This window comes from Ranitomeya variabilis, chromosome 3 (genome assembly GCF_051348905.1).
Source record: "Ranitomeya variabilis isolate aRanVar5 chromosome 3, aRanVar5.hap1, whole genome shotgun sequence".
NCBI classification, from domain to species: domain Eukaryota; kingdom Metazoa; phylum Chordata; class Amphibia; order Anura; family Dendrobatidae; genus Ranitomeya; species Ranitomeya variabilis.
Genome location: NC_135234.1, coordinates 293,922,658 through 293,940,491, shown reverse-complemented (window position 1 = coordinate 293,940,491; position 17,834 = coordinate 293,922,658). Strand labels below are relative to the sequence as shown.

At 45.3% G+C, this 17,834-nt stretch overlaps 1 protein-coding gene across 4 annotated transcripts in view; it reads left to right on the top strand.

Annotated features, from left to right (window-relative positions):
- SERINC2 (serine incorporator 2) overlaps positions 1-17,834 on the top strand; it is a 313,329-nt gene that overhangs the window by 99,338 nt on the left and 196,157 nt on the right. For all 4 annotated transcript variants that reach the window (XM_077295553.1, XM_077295556.1, XM_077295554.1 and 1 more), the window contains exon 3: positions 8,252-8,430. In XM_077295553.1, coding sequence (XP_077151668.1) covers positions 8,252-8,430 — 179 coding nt within the window. The remainder of the gene's footprint in view (positions 1-8,251; positions 8,431-17,834) is intronic.

Genomic DNA, 17,834 nt, shown 5'->3' with positions numbered 1-17,834 from the left:
TGGAAAAAGTAAAATAAAAGTACACATTTGGTATCGCCGTGACCGCAACGACCCGACCTATAAAACTGCCCCACTTGTAAACCCCTAAAATGAACACCATAAGCAAAATAAAAAACAAGGCACAAAACAATGCTATATACCGCCGAACAAAAAGTGGAATAAAACACAATCAAAAAGACGGATATAAATAAACATGGTGCCGCTGAAAATATCATTTTGTCTCGCAAAAACAAACCGCCATACAGCTCCATCAGCGGAAAAATAAAAAAGTTATAGCTCTCAGAATAAAGCGATGCAAAAATTGTTTTTTTCTATAAAAATTTTTGTGTAAAAGTGCCAAAACATAAAAAAATATGAGGTATCGCTGTAATAGTACTGACCCGAAGAGTAAAACGGTCTTATTAATTTTACCACACACGGAACCGCATAACCCCCCCCCCCCATAAATCCTGAATTGCTCGTTTTTGTTCATTCTACCTCACAAAAATCAGAATAGAAACCGACGCAAAAAGTCATGTGCCCGAAAAGGGTACCAATAGAAAAACCAACATGTCCCACAAAAAACAAACCCTCACATAACTGTGGGCCAAAACATGGAAAAATAACTCTCAAGATATGGTGATGCAAAAACTAAGTGTCTTTTTGTGTGTGACAGCAACCAAACATAAAAACCCGATATAAATATGGTATCGCTGTAATCGCACCAACCCGAAGAATAAAGTCACCTAATCACTTATACTGCACGAGAAACGGCGTTAAAAATAAAACCAATTCTTCACACGCTGTTGATTTTTTTTTCACTCTGCCTCCAAAAGATCGCAGTAAGGCCCGGAGCACATTTATCCTGCGCTGAGCGCTTAGTCCAGGGTATAATGAGGCACTGTGGACGCTGTCTGACCTGTGATCTGGCAGTGTCTGTTTTCTTAGGATTGCATAAAGGCACAGTCGGCCATAGTTTTGTGCACTTCTGAAAAGGAAATCGTTGAACCAGAGTCCACAGTAACTGCTGCCTAATTATAGTGAATGAATCCCTCTGTTTTTTTTTATCTGAATCACGTCAGTCAGAGATTTAGATGGAAACCCCAAAGTAAGTGATCAGCGTAGAGCGCCAGATAAGTGTGATCCAAAATGTTATGTAAAATGTTCCCAATAAAGTCTTCAACTCAATCCACAAAAAAAACAATCCCCACTCAGGTCTGTCATCTGTTAATGGAAATATAGGGGGCTTCCACTTTACTGGTAGCACAAAATCTATGGAAAAGTCAAATGGCCCCTCACCCACCAAACGAAATTCAGCAGATTCTGTGCTCCGAAATGGGGTCACTTATGAGGTGTTCTGCTGTTCTGGCACCTCATGGGCCCTCCCAGTGGGTCATGGCACCTGTAAACTATAAGACTATGTGCGCACAATGTGTTTTTGATGCGTTTTCACAATGTTTTTTTCTTTACTCACGTAAATGCTCCAAAAACGCAATGGAATACTTATGCAAGGTAATGCAATGACAATCCTGAAGTGTTGTGCACATGATCAGTAAATTTCCGTCCGAATTTGCAGCATTTTATTTTCTGCAGCATGTGAATTCTTTTTGCGTTTCTGCAGCGTTTTTTACTCAATGACTTCAATTGAGTCAGTCAAATCTGCAGTAAAAATGCAGGTGTAAAAAGGTTTGCATATTTGCTGCAAATTGTCATAGGAAATGATGTCAGAAGGAGGATGAGTGTTTGGGCAGAGAATGTATGTGTGTGGGCGGAGAATGTGTCTGTCTGTGTGAGTGTACCCATGCGACGAACAGTCCATTATGATCGTACTTAGGTGTCATCTGATGGGACTACTACTCCCATCTGGCTACGTCTTTTGTCATATATAACACAGACAGCATGACCCAATGATAGGAGAATAGTCTCATCATCCAGCGCCTGTGTTCAATTGTAAAAAAAAAAAAAAAAATTATACATATTCACATACAAAATACATACCGTATATACTCGAGTATAAGTCGAGACCCCTAATTTTGCCACAAAAAACGTGGAAAACTTGATTCGAGTATAAGCCTAGGGTGGGAAATGCTACTGGTAAATTTAAAAAATAAAAGTAGATACCAATAAAAGTAAAATTAATTGAGATCAGTAGGTTAAATGTTTTTGAGTATCCATATTGAATCAGGAGCCCCATATAATGCTCCATAAATCTCATGATGGGCCCCATAAGATGCTCCATACAAAAAATATGCTCCATATAATGCTGAAAAAGGTTAATGATGGCCCCATAAAATGCTCCATAGAATAATATGCCCCATATGCTGCTCCATAAAGGTTGATGGCCCCATAAGATGCTCCATAGAATAATATGCCGCATATGCTGCTCCATAAAGGTTGATGGCCCCATAAGATGCTCCATAGAATAATATGCCCCATATGCTGCTGCTGCGATTTAAAAAAAAAAAAAAAATACATACTCACCTCTCATTGCGCCAGGTGCCGGTGTCCTAAACAGGCGGGGACACCGGCGCGCTATGGGGGCCAGGTGCCGGAGTCACCACTGGCTCAGGCCCCCGACACTTGCAATATTCACCTGTCCCTGTTCCACCGCCATGCGCTGCTGTGTCTTCTGAGTCCTCCAGCTGTGACTGTTCAGTCAGAGGGCGCGCACTAAACACATCATCGCGCCCTCTGACCTGAACGTCACAGCTATAGGATGCAGAAGACACAGCCCAGCGGTGGAATGGGGACAGGTGAATATCGCATGGCTCACCCTCCCCCGTCATACTCACCCCCTCCTGTCACGGTCTCTGCACATCCCTGCTTCTTCGATGGTCTCCGGCGCGTGTCGGCAGCTTGTTCCGGTGTTCAGCGGTCACATGGAACCACTTATTAAAGTAATGAATATGCGCTCCATGCCAATGAGAGTGGAGGCGCGTCCATGTTCATTACTTTAATGAGCAGTACCATGTGACAGCTGAACACCGGAAGAGCTGCCAGCGTCAGAAACAATCTGAGAAGCAGGGACGTGCAGAGACCGCTACGGGAGGAGTTGAGTATGATGTGACAGCCGCCACTCCTGTCGCTCCCCCTCCCCGCCAACCCCCTGGGACAATGACTCTAGTATAAGCCGAGAGGGGCACTTTCAGCTTAAAAAATGGGCTTATAATCTCGGCTTATACTCGCGTTTATAGGGTATGTCTTTTGTATTGAAATTTTTTAAGTATATTTAATAAATTGTTAGCTTTTATGAGACCTTTCTGTGCACTTGTTTTCATATGTAGGTTGGTAGATTAGTTTCGGAATCTGCCTCTCTAATATTTTCCTTTTGTTTGCTCAGTCTTTTGCGTTGGTATTCATGATCCCTGCACCACTAGTTGAATTCATTGGCAGTGTAGTTTGTAAAATGAGTTCATATATAGGGGGTTTCTGTTGTTCTGGCACCTCAGGTGCTCTGCCAATGTGACATGGCACCCTCAAACCAATGCTGCAAAATCTGAACTCCAATTTGGCGCCTCTTCCCTTCTGAGCTATGCAGTGTGCCTCAAAAGTAGTATTCCCTCACATATGGGGTATGGGCGTACTGAGGAGAAATTGCACAACAAATTGTATAGTTCAATTTCTCCTGTTAGGCTACGTTCACATTTGCGTTGTGCGATGCAGCGTCGGCGACGCAACGCACAACGCAAACAAAAACGCAGCAAAACGCACGCTAAAACGCTGCGTTTTGCAACGCATGCGTCCTTTTTGGACGTAAGTTGGACGCAAAAAAAATGCAACTTGCTGCGTCCTGTGCGCCCTGACGCGTGCGCCGCAAAAAACGCATGTGTCAAAAAACGCATCACAACGCATGTCCATGAGCCCCCATGTTAAATATAGGGGCGCATGACGCATGCGGCGACGCAGCGGCGCCCGACGCTGCGTCGCACAACGCTAATGTGAACGTAGCTTTACCCTTATGAAAATGCCAAATGTGGATCTAAAAATGTGATTTTTATTTTTTTCACGGCTCAACATTTTAAACTTCTGTGAAGCACCTTGGGAGTTCAAGCGGCTTGCCACACATCTAAATGCATTCCTTGAGGGGGTCTAGTTTCCAAAATGGGATCATTTGTGGGGGTTTTCCACTGTTCAGGCACATCAGGGGCTCTCCAAATGGGACACGACGTCAGCTAAAGATTCCAGGAAATTTTACATTCTAAAAGTCAAATGACTCTGCTTCTATTCCGAGCTCTGCCGTGCGCCCAAACAGTAGTTTTCTCCCTCATATGGGGTATCTATGTACTCAGGAGAAATTTCACAACAAATTGTATGGTGCAATTTCTTCTATTACCCTTATGGAAAAAAGCAATATTTTGTGCTAAAAACATTTTTAATTTATTTTTTAAATTTTTACGGCTCAGCGTTATAAACTTCTGTGAAGCACCTGAGGGTTCATTGTGCTAACCACATATCTAGATCAGTTACTTGAGAAGTCTAGTTTCCAAAATGGTGTCACTTGTGGGGAATTTTTACTGTTTAGGCACATTATAGGCTCTCCAAATGCGACATGGCTTCCACCAGTTGTTCCAGGAAATTTTACATTCAAAAAGTCAAATGGCGCTCCTTCCCTTCTGAGCTCTGCTGTGCGGCCAAACAGTGGTTTTCTCCCTCATACACCATGTATCTGCATGCTCCAGAGAAATTATAAAACAAATTTTGAGGTCTATTTTTTCCTATTACCCTTGTCAAAATAAAACCATTTGGATCTGAAGTAATTTTTTTGTGGAAAAAAAGTTAAATGTCCTTTTTTTTTTTTTTTTTCCCCACACATTTCAAAAACTCCTGTGAAGTACCTGAAGGGTTAATAAACATCTTGAATGTGGCTTTGAGCACCTTGAGGGGTGCACTTTTTTTGAATGGTGTCAGTGTGGGGTATTTTCTGTCATATAGGCCCCTCAAGGTCACTTCAAATGCAAATTTTGTTGTAAAAATGAGAAATCGCTGGTTTAACTTTTAAGGCCGGGGTCACACCTGCAATTGCACTTCCGCCGGTCCCGAGTGCCGGTAGCAGCGCCGGGTATTGATGCGAGAGACTCGCGCGAGTTTCTCACATTGCACTTGCAAGTGTGACACCGGCCTAACCCTTATAACTAAAAAATAACATTTTTTAAATTGTGCTGATGTAAAGTAGACATGTGGGAAATGTTATTTATTCACTATTTTGTGTGATGTTTCTCTGATTTATGGGGAAAAAAATTAAATGTTTGAAAATTGCAAAATTTTCACAGATTTTCCATTTTTTTCACAAAAGAAATTTTAGCACTACCATGAAGTACAATTTGTCACGAGAAAACAGTCTCCGAATCAGTGGGATCCATTGAAGCTTTCCAGACCTATAACCTCATAAAGAGACAGTGGTCAGAATTGTAAAAATTGGACTGGTTAGGAAGGTGAAAACTGGCATCAGCGTGAAGGGGATAGAGGTTTTCCCATTAACAAAGTTAATTTTAATCAGTAGATCTTATAATAATAATATTTTCCACAATTGGATGTGGTTAAATAAAATGTCCCTGTGCTGAGATAATTTATAAATGTGTCTCTGCTGTGTACTGTGTAATGGCCGTGTCTGACCGTACAGGGACATGGACTGATCGTACCAGAGCTCCTTGGCACAGGAGGAAGGAAAAGAGTATATGGGCATTACAGCAGGGGATCACAAATAATTGTTTCTTTGCGTTAAACATTTTTTTTTAAAAACAGACAGGGAAATGCTTTATCTCACAAAAAGAATCAGCTGTGATTCTGTGCTGTAATGTCTGTATACTTTGTTATTCCAAGATCTGTTAATTAAAAATAAACTATGTTCATGGGAAAACTCTTAATTCTTCCAGGGATTACCCTCTAGAAGTGGCAAACTGCAAAACATGCATCATGGTGTTGCTGTCTGGTGTCTGATATTCACATTGTGTGCATTTAATGTTTGATTCTTGCGTTTACTTTGTACGAGATTTTACTGTTAGTTTTGCAATTATTACTTACTAGTTTATATGCGGCTGGTGACTTATAAACTGCTAGCCTGGTGAATGATTATTCATAGTATATGTAACATTTTAACGCTTGGTGTCCCTCTCTTTGAGTGTGAATTCCACCCTCTTGTTTTAGTTGTTTTTATTCTTGCTTTTCTGCTATGCTAATAAAGATGGTCTTTCTTTGTACCTCTTTCACCAGTATACTATTTATTTGCAGCAAAGCTACACAGCCATATTAACTTTAAATGCAAAATAAACATACAGCTGTGGGCCTCAGTGTGTATGACGGAGAAGGTAGTTAGTTGGATCCCCTGATTGCCCATCATATAGTGTTACTAATGGAAAAATAATTTTTGGTCTAATAGTCACTACCAAGAGAGGACTATTAGCCCTATGTAGGCAGCTACTATACCAATATTCCATCAGTTAGACACAGGGCTGTGGAGTCGCAGTCAGTGTCCATTTTGGTGGAGACGGTATAAAATGGACTGACTCCAGCTCCTAAAATATATAATAAATTGGGTACAGAAGTTCAGTGCAGGATGTGCTGTAAATGTTTTCATAAGAATTTTGGAAAGCTATAAATGTACATGCTCAGTAGTGAGGCAATGCTGGTGCTGCATTTTATGTCCATGCTTAGTAGTGAGGCAGTGCTGGTGCTGTACTTTATGCACATGCTCAGTAGTGAGGCAGTACTGTGCTGCACTTTATGCACGCGCTCAGTAGTGAGGCAGGGTGCTGCTGCACCGTATGTACATGCTCAGTAGTGAGACGGTGCTGGTGCTGCATTTTATGTACATGCTCAGTAGTGAGGCAGTGCTGGTGCTGCACTTTATGTACATGCTCAGTAGTGAGGCAGTGCTGGTGCTGCACTTCATGTACATGCTATATACAAAAATGGACTGAGTCAATGCTAGTTTGACATACAAAGTGAACAATATTTTATTTCAACCCGTAGATCACACAAGAATCCATTTAGTACAAAAGTTAAAAAAAGCAACGTATAGCGCAATATTAGAGAAAAATATACATGCTGGGTCAATGATAAAAATCCAAGATAATGAGTGCCGCAAACAATGCAAGGCACCAAGGGTAAGTAAAGAGTAAAGTTACTGCTATAGGTATAATTTCACTAGTGGCTAGTGAGTTGGTTCAGCTGGAAGGACAATAGGGGCCATAATAGAAATCTCCCAGGTGCATTTAGCTACCAACCAATATCACAAAAAGACCTCTTAGCCTCAGATATAATAGCCGCCATTCTCTGAATACCACACGTGAATAAGCAATAAAAAGATCAACAAATACAGTTAAATACTATTACCCGTCATGGTGCAGAGCAAGTAAGCCGTGACTCACTCCCTGGGGTGCTTTACATTGTTTGCGGCACTCATTATCTTGGATTTTTATCATTGACCCAGCATGTATATTCTTCTCTCATATTGCTCTATACTTTGCTTTTTTAAACTTTTGTACTAAATTGATTCTTGTGTGATCTACGGGTTGAAATAAAATATTGTTCACTTTGTATGTCAAACTAGCATTGACTCGGTCCTTTTTTGTATATACCATGTAAATTTGAGTCGCTAATATCACAGTATGCAATCAGCATATAGATGCAAATGAATGCATCGCTGTACATGTAGCTAATAATGGCTTGGAGAATGTTTTTATACTTCATGTACATGCTCAGTAGTGAGGCAGTGCTGGTGCTGCATCATGTCCATGCTCAGTAATGAGGCAGTGCTGGTGCTGTACTTTATGCACATGCTCAGTAGTGAGGCAGTACTGTGCTGCACTTTATGCACGTGGTCAGTAGTGAGGCAGGGTGGTGCTGCACTTTATGCACGTGCTCAGTAATGAGGCAGGGCTGGTGCTGCACTTCATGTACATGCTCAGTAGTGAGATGGTGCTGGTGCTGCACTTTATGTACATGTTCAGTAGTGACCAGTGCTGTGGAGTCGGAGTAAATAGTTGTTTGAATGTAAATCGGTCCTTTCATAAAATTGATTTTGTCAAACCCTCTGGTAATGGGTTTCAATTTATAAACCGTAACAATTTTAAAATGTGAATATTTTAAAATTTATGAAATGAACTAAGTTTTGTAAATGTTTTTCTATCTAAAAAAATGTAAAAAAATCAGAGCTAACACATGGCTGAAAAAAGATTTATGTGTTTATTATGAATTACAGTCTGCTAGACGGACACCATTTCTGTCTCTTCATTGCTTTTTATGCCTGTCATGCTTTATTTTCCATTCTCAGCTTCCATGGTTTTGTTCCTCTTCGACCACCATTTCTGGCTCTGTAGATTGTGACATCATGGTTGGACACCAAGCAGTGTACCGAATGTGTTTTTCCCTGGCTGCGTTTTTCTTCCTCTTTGTCATAATGATGATCTGTGTACGAAGTAGTCGGGATCCAAGAGCATATATACAGAATGGGTAAGTTTTTACCACAGAAGAAAGCGTTTGTATTCCAGCGCAAACGAGTCATTCGCTATCCATTTGATTAGATTAGTGTGGGTCCCACACCTTCTGTGAATGGAGCAGCGGGTTGTGCATGCTTTGCCGTTCCACTCAAGTCTTTGTCATTAAAGATAACGAGTGTCTTAAGGTACCTTCACACTCAGCAACTTTACAACGAGAACGACAACGATCCGTGACGTTGCAGCGTCCTGGTTAGCGATCTCGTTGTGTTTGACACGCAGCAGCGATCAGGATCCTGCTGTGATATCGCTGGTCAGAGCTAGAAGTCCAGAACTTTATCTGGTCATCAGATCGGCGTGTATCGTCGTGTTTGACAGCAAAAGCAACAATATCAGCAATGTTAAACATGGAGCTAACGACCTGTGAGAACGATAAGTGCGTCACCGCTACGTCACAGGATCGCTCCTGCATCGTTGTGGAGCTACTGTTGACATCTCTACAGCGACCTAAACAGCGACGCTGCAGCGATCGGCTCGTTGTCTATATCGCTGCAGCGTCGCTGAGTGTGACGGTACCTTTAAAGGTACCGTCACACTAAGCGACGCTGCAGCGATACAGACAACGATGCCGATCGCTGCAGCGTCGCTGTTTGGTCGCTGGAGAGCTGTCACACAGACCGCTCTCCAGCGACCAACGATGCCGAGGTCCCCGGGTAACCAGGGTAAACATCGGGTTGCTAAGCGCAGGGCCGCGCTTAGTAACCCGATGTTTACCCTGGTTACCAGTGTAAAATGTAAAATAACAAACAGTACATACTCACCTTCGCGTCCCCCGGCGTCCGCTTCCCGCACTGACTGAGCGCGGCCCTAACAGCAGAGCGGTGACGTCACCGCTGTGCTGTGCTTTCACTTACGGCCGGCGCTCAGTCAGTGCAGGAAGCGGACGGCGAGGGACGTGTGACAGACATAAGAGGGTGAGTATGTACTGTTTGTTTTTTTACATTTTACACTGGTAACCAGGGTAAACATCGGGTTACTAAGCGCGGCCCTGCGCTTAGTAACCCGATATTTACCCTGGTTACCATTGTAAAACATCGCTGCTTTTGCTGTCAAACACAACGATACACGGCGATCTGATGACCAAATAAAGTTCTGAACTTTAATCAACGACCAGCGATATCACAGCAGGATCCTGATCGCTGCTGCGTGTCAAACACAACGATATCGCTAGCCAGGACGCTGCAACGTCACGGATCGCTAGCGATATCGTTTAGTGTGACGGTACCTTAAGACTTTCACGATCTTCCTCACAATTCAGCTGCTCCTGGCCATGGTCCTAGCTATGGAAGAAAAAGTGAAAATAGAATTTTTACTCCTTAACAACATTTATTTATATTTTGTTTGCTTTGTTAATCACTGCGAACTTATAGCAGTAATATTTTAATTAACTACTTGTAAGTAACTTTTCAGAATAAGCTGTCGTGTGTGTGTGTGTGTGTGTGTGTGTGTGTGTGTGCGTGTGCGTGCGTGCGTGCGTGCATGTTTCCAAGAGGAATAGTACTGTTTTTGATAACCATTTGACATGATCTGCATTTTTATCTGTTTTTCTCCTCTGTAGGCTCTCACAATTTGCAATTGACTCTAAAGGTACCGTCACACTAAACGATATCGCTAGCGATCCGTGACGTTGCAGCGTCCTCGCTAGCGATATCGTTTAGTTTGACACGCAGCAGCGATCAGGATCCTGCTGTGATGTCGCTGGTCGCTGAATAAAGTCCAGAACTTTATTTGGTCGTCCGATCGCTGTGTATCGTTGTGTTTGACACCAAAAGCAACGATACCAGCGATGTTTTACACTGGTAACCAGGGTAAACATCGGGTTACTAAGCGCAGGGCCGCGCTTAGTAACCCGATGTTTACCCTGGTTACCAGCGTAAAAGTAAAAAAAACAAACAGTACATGCTCACCTGCGCGTCCCCCAGCCTCTGCTTCCTGCTCTGACTGAGCTCCGGCCCTAAAGTGAAAGTGAAAGCACAGCGGTGACGTCACCGCTCTGCTGTTAGGGCCGGAGCTCAGTCAGTGTCAGGAAGCAGAGGCTGGGGGACGCGCAGGTGAGCATGTACTGTTTGTTTTTTTTACTTTTACGCTGGTAACCAGGGTAAACATCGGGTTACTAAGCGCGGCCCTGCGCTTAGCAACCCGATGTTTACCCTGGTTACTCGGGGACCTCGGCATCGTTGGTCGCTGGAGAGCGGTCTGTGTGACAGCTCTCCAGCGATCAAACAGCGACGCTGCAGCGATCGGCATCGTTGTCGCTATCGCTGCAGCGTCGCTTAATGTGACGGTACCTTTAGCTGGAGGGAGGAGATTAGCAGATATGATGTGTCCCATGCCCAGCACACAGAGGCATTTCTGCTCTTCATTCCTTAGTAAGCAAACAGAGTCAGCAGTACAGATGGGCAAATCCGACGTACGTTCATGTTACTGTTTGGGTTCAGCAGCCCGAACAAAGCTTGTTTAAAGACTGCAGTGTGGCCAATGAACAAGCTTTTCTGTGTCGTCACTTTCTGCGCATTCACAGCCATGTCAAGTATTGGCTGTGATTGGCCGGCGCACTATGTAAACAAAAAAAATATAAAGAAAGAAAAAAAAAAAGATGTGGGGTCTCCTCTATTCTTGATGACCAGTGCAGGTAGAGCTGTCAGCTTTATCTGGGCTGGTTATCTAAAATAAAGGGGTCCCCATGCCGATTTTTTTTAATTATTTAAATAATTGAATAAAAACAAACGCTTGGGGACACCTTCATTATTGATAACCAGCTAAAGGAGACACCTGAGGGCTGGTATTGGTTGGGAAGGGGCCATGGTTATTGGCTCTCCCCAGGATAAAAATAGTAGCCCGTGTTCGCCCCCGAAAAGGCATCCATTAGATGCTCCAATTCTGTCTCTTTGCCTTACTCTTCCCACTTGCCTTGGTTCATTGGCAAGTGGGGTAATAGTTTTGGGGTGGATGTAAGCTGTTTTATGTCTGCTGACACAAGTCCAGATGTTAGTAATGGAGAGGCGTTCAAAAGACACCCCCATTACTAACCCCGTGGTGAAAATTTAAGTAAGGCACACACAGAAAAAAAGTCCTTTATTTGAACAAAACACTACCCGACAAATCTTCTTTCACCCATTTATTAATGTAAAAATTAAAAATCGGTCATACTCGCCTGACTGCTGCTAATCCATATTTCTGATGTCCCAACTCTGCTACATCTGGTTCCAATGCTGAACAGCTGTGTGTGTGATGGAGGATGTTGTCAGTAACCCTTTCCCGACCTTAGACCTACATCTTGGTTAGTAAGTACTTACCGACCTTGGACGTACTGGGTATGTCATGGCTAAAATGCGACAGTTGCAGAGATCGCATTTAGGCTACGTTCACATTTGCGTTGTGCGCCGCAGCGTCGGCGCCGCAACGCACAACGCAAACAAAAACGCAGCAAAACGCATGCACAACGCTGCGTTTTGCGCCTTAAGTGTCCTTTTTTTGATTGATTTTGGACGCAGCAAAAATGCAACTTGCTGCGTCCTCTGTGCCCGGACGCGGGCGCCGCAGGGACGCATGCGGCGCAAAACGCAAGTGCGACGCATGTCCATGCGCCCCCATGTTAAAAATAGGGGCGCATGACGCATGCGGCGACGCTGCGGCGCCCGACGCTGCGGTGCAGACCGCAAATGTGATTGTAGGCTTAGATGTCTGCTCAGTTTTGCAGCAGGGCACGTGGAGTTGTCGTCCCTGGAGGTGGTGACGCCCCTCGGCCCCCAAAACTATGATTGCTGTGATCACAGCCTTTTAAATGTTTTGGGCTGGTTTCACACTTGCATTTTTGTCCGCTGCGTTTTAGCGCTAAAAAAAGCATGCGTTTTTTTTTCTATACTTAACATTAAAAACCGCATGCGTTTTTTAGCGTGCGTTTTGACGCGTTTTCGGCAACGCATGCGTTTTTTCGCGGCAAAAAAATGCATTGCTGTCTATGTAAACGCATGCGTTTTTAAGCACATGCGTTTGCTTGCGTTAAAAACGCATGCGTTTTTATAGAAAAACACAAAACACAAGAAAACCCTAACCCTGACAAGCCACCCCCCCACCATCAAGGTGAAAAAGGGATCCAAACCCTAACCCTACCCCTAACCCTATATGACAGTCAATACTCTACGAGCTTATATTTTTAGTACTCTATAGCAATACCGTATATCTTGGGGTGTCCACATTGAACAAAGCTTTTTATTAGAAGAATGTCCTGGTCACCAGGTCAACATAATAGCCAATTCCTATGGATCCCTAGGGTTAGGGTTAGGGTTTGGATGCCTTTATCACCTTGATGGTTGGGGTTGGCTTGTCAGGGTTAGGGGTAGGGTTAGGGTTTGGATGCCTTTATCACCTTGATGGTGGGGGGTGGCTTGTCAGGGTTAGGGGTAGGGTTAGGGTTAGGATGCCTTTATCACCTTGATGGTGGGGGGGTGGCTGGTCAGGGTTAGGGGTAGGGTTAGGGTTTGGATGCCTTTATCACCTTGATGGTGGGGGTGGCTTGTCAGGGTTAGGGTTTGGATGCCTTTATCACCTTGATGGTGGGGGGTGGCTTGTCAGGGTTAGAGTTAGGGGTTAGGGATAGGATCCCTAGGGTTACTAGGGATCCTAACCCTAACCCTAGCTAATTCTGTTTATAGTGGGCTTTCTAGTTGATTTTGATGATTGGCAGCTGTCACACACTTCTCATCATGCGTTTAAAAAACGCAAACGCTGGAAAAAACGCATGTAATCGCGGCAAAACGCCGCATTTTTCTTTCTGCATGCAAAAACGCATGCGTCTAAAAAACGCGGCGTTTTGCCGCGTTTACATGCGTTTTTTCACCACATGCGTTTTTTTTTTTAAACGCTGCAGATTGTGTGAAACCAGCCTTAGGCAATGAAATTGCCTGAAGCACTGATGTCCAGCCTACGATCCTAGGCTAGAGCCTACAACCACAGCGTCACTTGGGCCGGCACTGATTGCTGCGATCGGACGATAACACAGATTTCGCCAATGAGAGTGCACAGACACGATCTGACCCCACAGTGACCACCCTGTACTTTCTCGTTCTAGCTGCGGATGTGTACAGGGCAATCAATGAGCCGTCCTGTCCTGGGCCTTGTGGTGCCACATACATGTTCAAGCTTGTGCCATGACTGCTGGAGTTCTGCTGCTGCTGAAGAAGAAAAAAGAAAGATTATTTTCCCCCTTTCTGCCACCCAGCGCTGATCAGTATTTGATTGCTCGATTTTTGGCAGGTTTTTTTCTGTTGTGCATCTTACAGCCACCAAACGCTGATCAGTGACACAAATAACTGATCTGTGCTCGCTGTTTTCCATAACTTTTTTTTCCCTCTAGCTATTTTTTCCTTCCCTATGCACCCCTTCAGTGCATATATCCTACAGCTGCCGAGCCGCTGATCAGATGCACACCACTGATTAGTGTCTGTGCATCCTTTTTTTTATCCCCTTTCTGCACCATATCCATGCATCCATGCATGCGTCCTACAGCCATTGAGCCCTAGTCGGTGACTAACCTCATTGGCCGGCCTCCGGTTGTTTTGTTGTTTTGTTGTTTTTTTTTTTTGTGTGTGAAAAAATTATAAAAAAAAAATATTTTGATAAGTTGATAGGATTAGGCTGGTTTCATACTTGCGTTTTGATCTGCAGCGTTTGTAAAAAAAAAACGCATGTGGTGAAAAAACGCATGTAAACGCTGTGTTTTTTAGACGCATGCGTTTTTGCATGCAGTAAAAAAACGCGGCGTTTTGACGCGTTCACATGCGTTTTTTCCTGCGTTTGCGTTTTTGAAACGCATGCTGAGAAGTGTGTGACAGCTGCCAATCATCAAAATCAACTAGAAAACCCACTATTAATAGAATTAGCTAGGGTTAGGGTTAGGATCCCTAGGGTTAGGGGTAGCTTTTTATTAGAAGAATGTCCAGGTCACCAGGTCACTGATAAGCCACCCCCCCACCATCAAGGTGATAAAGGGATCCAAACCCTACCCCTAACCCTAACCCTAGGGATCCTAACCCTAACCCTAGGGATCCAAACCCTAACCCTACCCCTAACCCTAACCCTAGGGATCCAAACCCTAACCCTAACCCTAGGGATCCATAAGGATTGGCTATTATGTTGACCTGGAGACCAGGACATTCTTCTAATAAAAAGCTTTGTTCAATGTGGACACCCCAAGATATACGGTATTGCTATAGAGTACTAAAAATATAAACTCGGAGAGTATTCACTGTCACAGGGTTAGGGGTATGGTTAGGGGTAGGGTTAAGGTTAGGGTTAGGGTTTGGATCCCTAGGGTTAGGGGTAGGGTTAGGGTTAGGATCCCTTTATCACCCTGATGGTGGGGGGTGGCTTATCAGGATGTATTCTTGTTTTTTTCTATAAAAACGCATGCGTTTAAAACGCAAGCAAACGCATGTACGCAAAAACGCATGCGTTTCCATAGACATCAATGTATTTTTTGCCACAAATCAAACGCAAATGAACGCATGCGTTTTTTTGCGGCAAAAAAAGCCTCTGAAAATTACTACATGTTGCATTTCTGCAAAAGAACGCATGCAGCAAAAAACGCATGCGTTTTTAATGTTAAACATAGGGAAAAAAAACGCATGCGTTTTTTTTGGTAAAAACGCTGCAGATCAAAACGCAAGTGTGAAACCAGCCTAAATTACACTTTTTTTCTCTTCTAAATAAAAAAAAGTTTACACCAAACGCACAAACCCACCTACCTGACTAAAAGTTGGCACACATAGAAACACCCCATACATGAAAAAATGTCATCCTACTTGTCCCAAACACGGTATTCAGCGGAGGCCTCACAGAAGTAGACCTTTTTCAAAGTTTTTCTTTTAGGATTTTGTAGCAAAGACAAATTTGTACTCCCAGCAATTTTTGCCACAAAACCGCCCTTCAACATTTTCTAACTGGACCCCTGTAGATGCAGTAGAAATGATAACTTTTTGGGGCCTGATTCTTCACGTGGGGTTAGCGAAGAAGCCAGAACTTCTGCAATATTGAAGTGTTGATATTTTATACAACACTCCAGTGTTCTGCATGGCTATGACTAGAAAACTCTGAGGCCATCCACAAATTTTTGCATTACAATGATAACTAGATGGGTATTTCCTGAAGGAACTACAGATAGTGCTTTGGAATGGTGCCAGGGCTGCCCCTGCAAGACTTTCACACTTGGGTGCCCCTCAGGCGGTCCGATTTGGTAGGCGGAGTCACTCTGGGTCTGATTTGGTGGGTTGGGTCAATCTGGGTCAGATTTGGTGGGCGGGGTCACTCTGGGTCCGATTTGGCGGGCGGGGCCACTCTGGGTCCGATTTGGCGGGCGGCGCCACTCTGGGTCCGATTTGGAGGGCGGGGCCACTCTGGGTCCGATTTGGTGGGCGGGGCCACTCTGGGTCCGATTTGGTGGGCGGGGCCACACTGGGTCCGATTTGGTGGGCGGGGCCACACTGGGTCCGATTTGGCGGGCGGCGCCACTCCGGGTACGATTTGGCGGGCGGCGCCACTCTGGGTCCGATTTGGCGGGCGGCGCCACTCTGGGTCCGATTTGGTGGGCTGCGCATATCAATGAGCTAATCAGCCAGGTGGCAGTTGGCAGTTATTTTTAAAAATTGCCTCAGAAATCAAGCCCATTATAAACGTATGGGAAAATTTCCCTATTGAAATGCATTGAAACACTTTTTTCAAACACAAATTGCGCCAAAACTACAAATCCGATCGACAAGAAAAATACTTGGCACACCTCTTGGGCACACTGGCTTCGAAATGACACCTCACTGGAGTCTGTGAGTGAAGCGGTCCGGGCCGCATTAACTGCGGACTGAATAATAATAATAAGAACTAGATGGGTATTTCCTGAAGGAACTACAGATAGTGCTTTGGAATGGTGCCCGGGCTGCCCCTGCAAGACTTTCACACTTGGGTGCCCCTCAGGCACTGGTTTGGTAGTTGTAGCCCCTCAGGGTTGAGGATTTTGTGGGCGGGGCCCCTCGGGGTCCGATTTGGTGGGTGGGGCCCCTCAAATTCCGATTTGGTGGGCGGGGCCACTCGGGGTCTGATTTGGTGGGCGGGGCCACTCGGGGTCTGATTTGGTGGGCTGGGCCCCTCATGGGTCCGAATTAGTGGGCGGGGCCCCTCGGGGTCCGAATTGGTGGGCGGGGCCCCTCGGGGTCCGATTTGGTGGGCGGGGCCCCTCGGGGTCCGATTTGGGGGGTGGGGTCACTCTGGGTCTGATTTGGGGGGCGGGACCACTCAAAGTCAGATTTTGGGGCGGGGCCACTCGGTGCACTTACTTTTCACCCACGGGACCGGGGGTGCACTTACTTTTCACACATGGGACGAGAGGGTGTCAGTCACTTTATTCTGATGTTTGACTTTGATAAATGATCATGTCCTAGAAAGTTCGCAATTATTTCCTATGGGAATTTTTTTTTTTTTTTAAATGCAATTTTTTTAAAAAAACTACAAATCGGATCGACACGAAAAATACTTAGCACACCTCTCGTGGACACTGGCTTCGAAATGATGCCTCACTGGAGTCTGTGCGTGCAGCGGTTCGAGCCGTACTAATTGTGGAAAAAAACTGAATAATAATAAGTTTTCCATGTTCGGATTACAATAATAATACTAGATGGGTATTTCCTGAAGGAACTACAGATAGTGCTTTGGAATGGTGCCCGGGCTGCCCCTGCAAGACTTTCACACTTGGGTGCCCCTCAGGCGCTGGTTTGGTAGTTGTAGCCCCTCAGGGTTGAGGCCACTCTGGGTCCGATTTGGTGGCCCGGGTCACTCTGGGTCCGATTTGGTGGCCCGGGTCACTCTGGGTCCGACTTGGTGGCCCGGGTCACTCTGGGTCCGACTTGGTGGCCCGGGTCACTCTGGGTCCGACTTGGTGGCCCGGGTCACTCTGGGTCCGACTTGGTGGCCCGGGTCACTCTGGGTCCGACTTGGTGGCCCGGGTCACTCTGGGTCCGACTTGGTGGCCCGGGTCACTCTGGGTCCGACTTGGTGGCCCGGGTCACTCTGGGTCCGACTTGGTGGCCCGGGTCACTCTGGGTCCGACTTGGTGGCCCGGGTCACTCTGGGTCCGACTTGGTGGCCCGGGTCACTCTGGGTCCGACTTGGTGGCCCGGGTCACTCTGGGTCCGACTTGGTGGCCCGGGTCACTCTGGGGCCGATTTGGTTGGCGGGGCCCCTCAGGGGCCCATTTGGTGGGCGGGGCCCCTCAGAGGCCGATTTGGTGGGCGGGGGCTCTCAGGGGCCGATTTCATGGGCCGGGCCCCTCAGGGTCCGATTTGGTGGGCGGGGCCACTAAGGGTCCGATTTGGT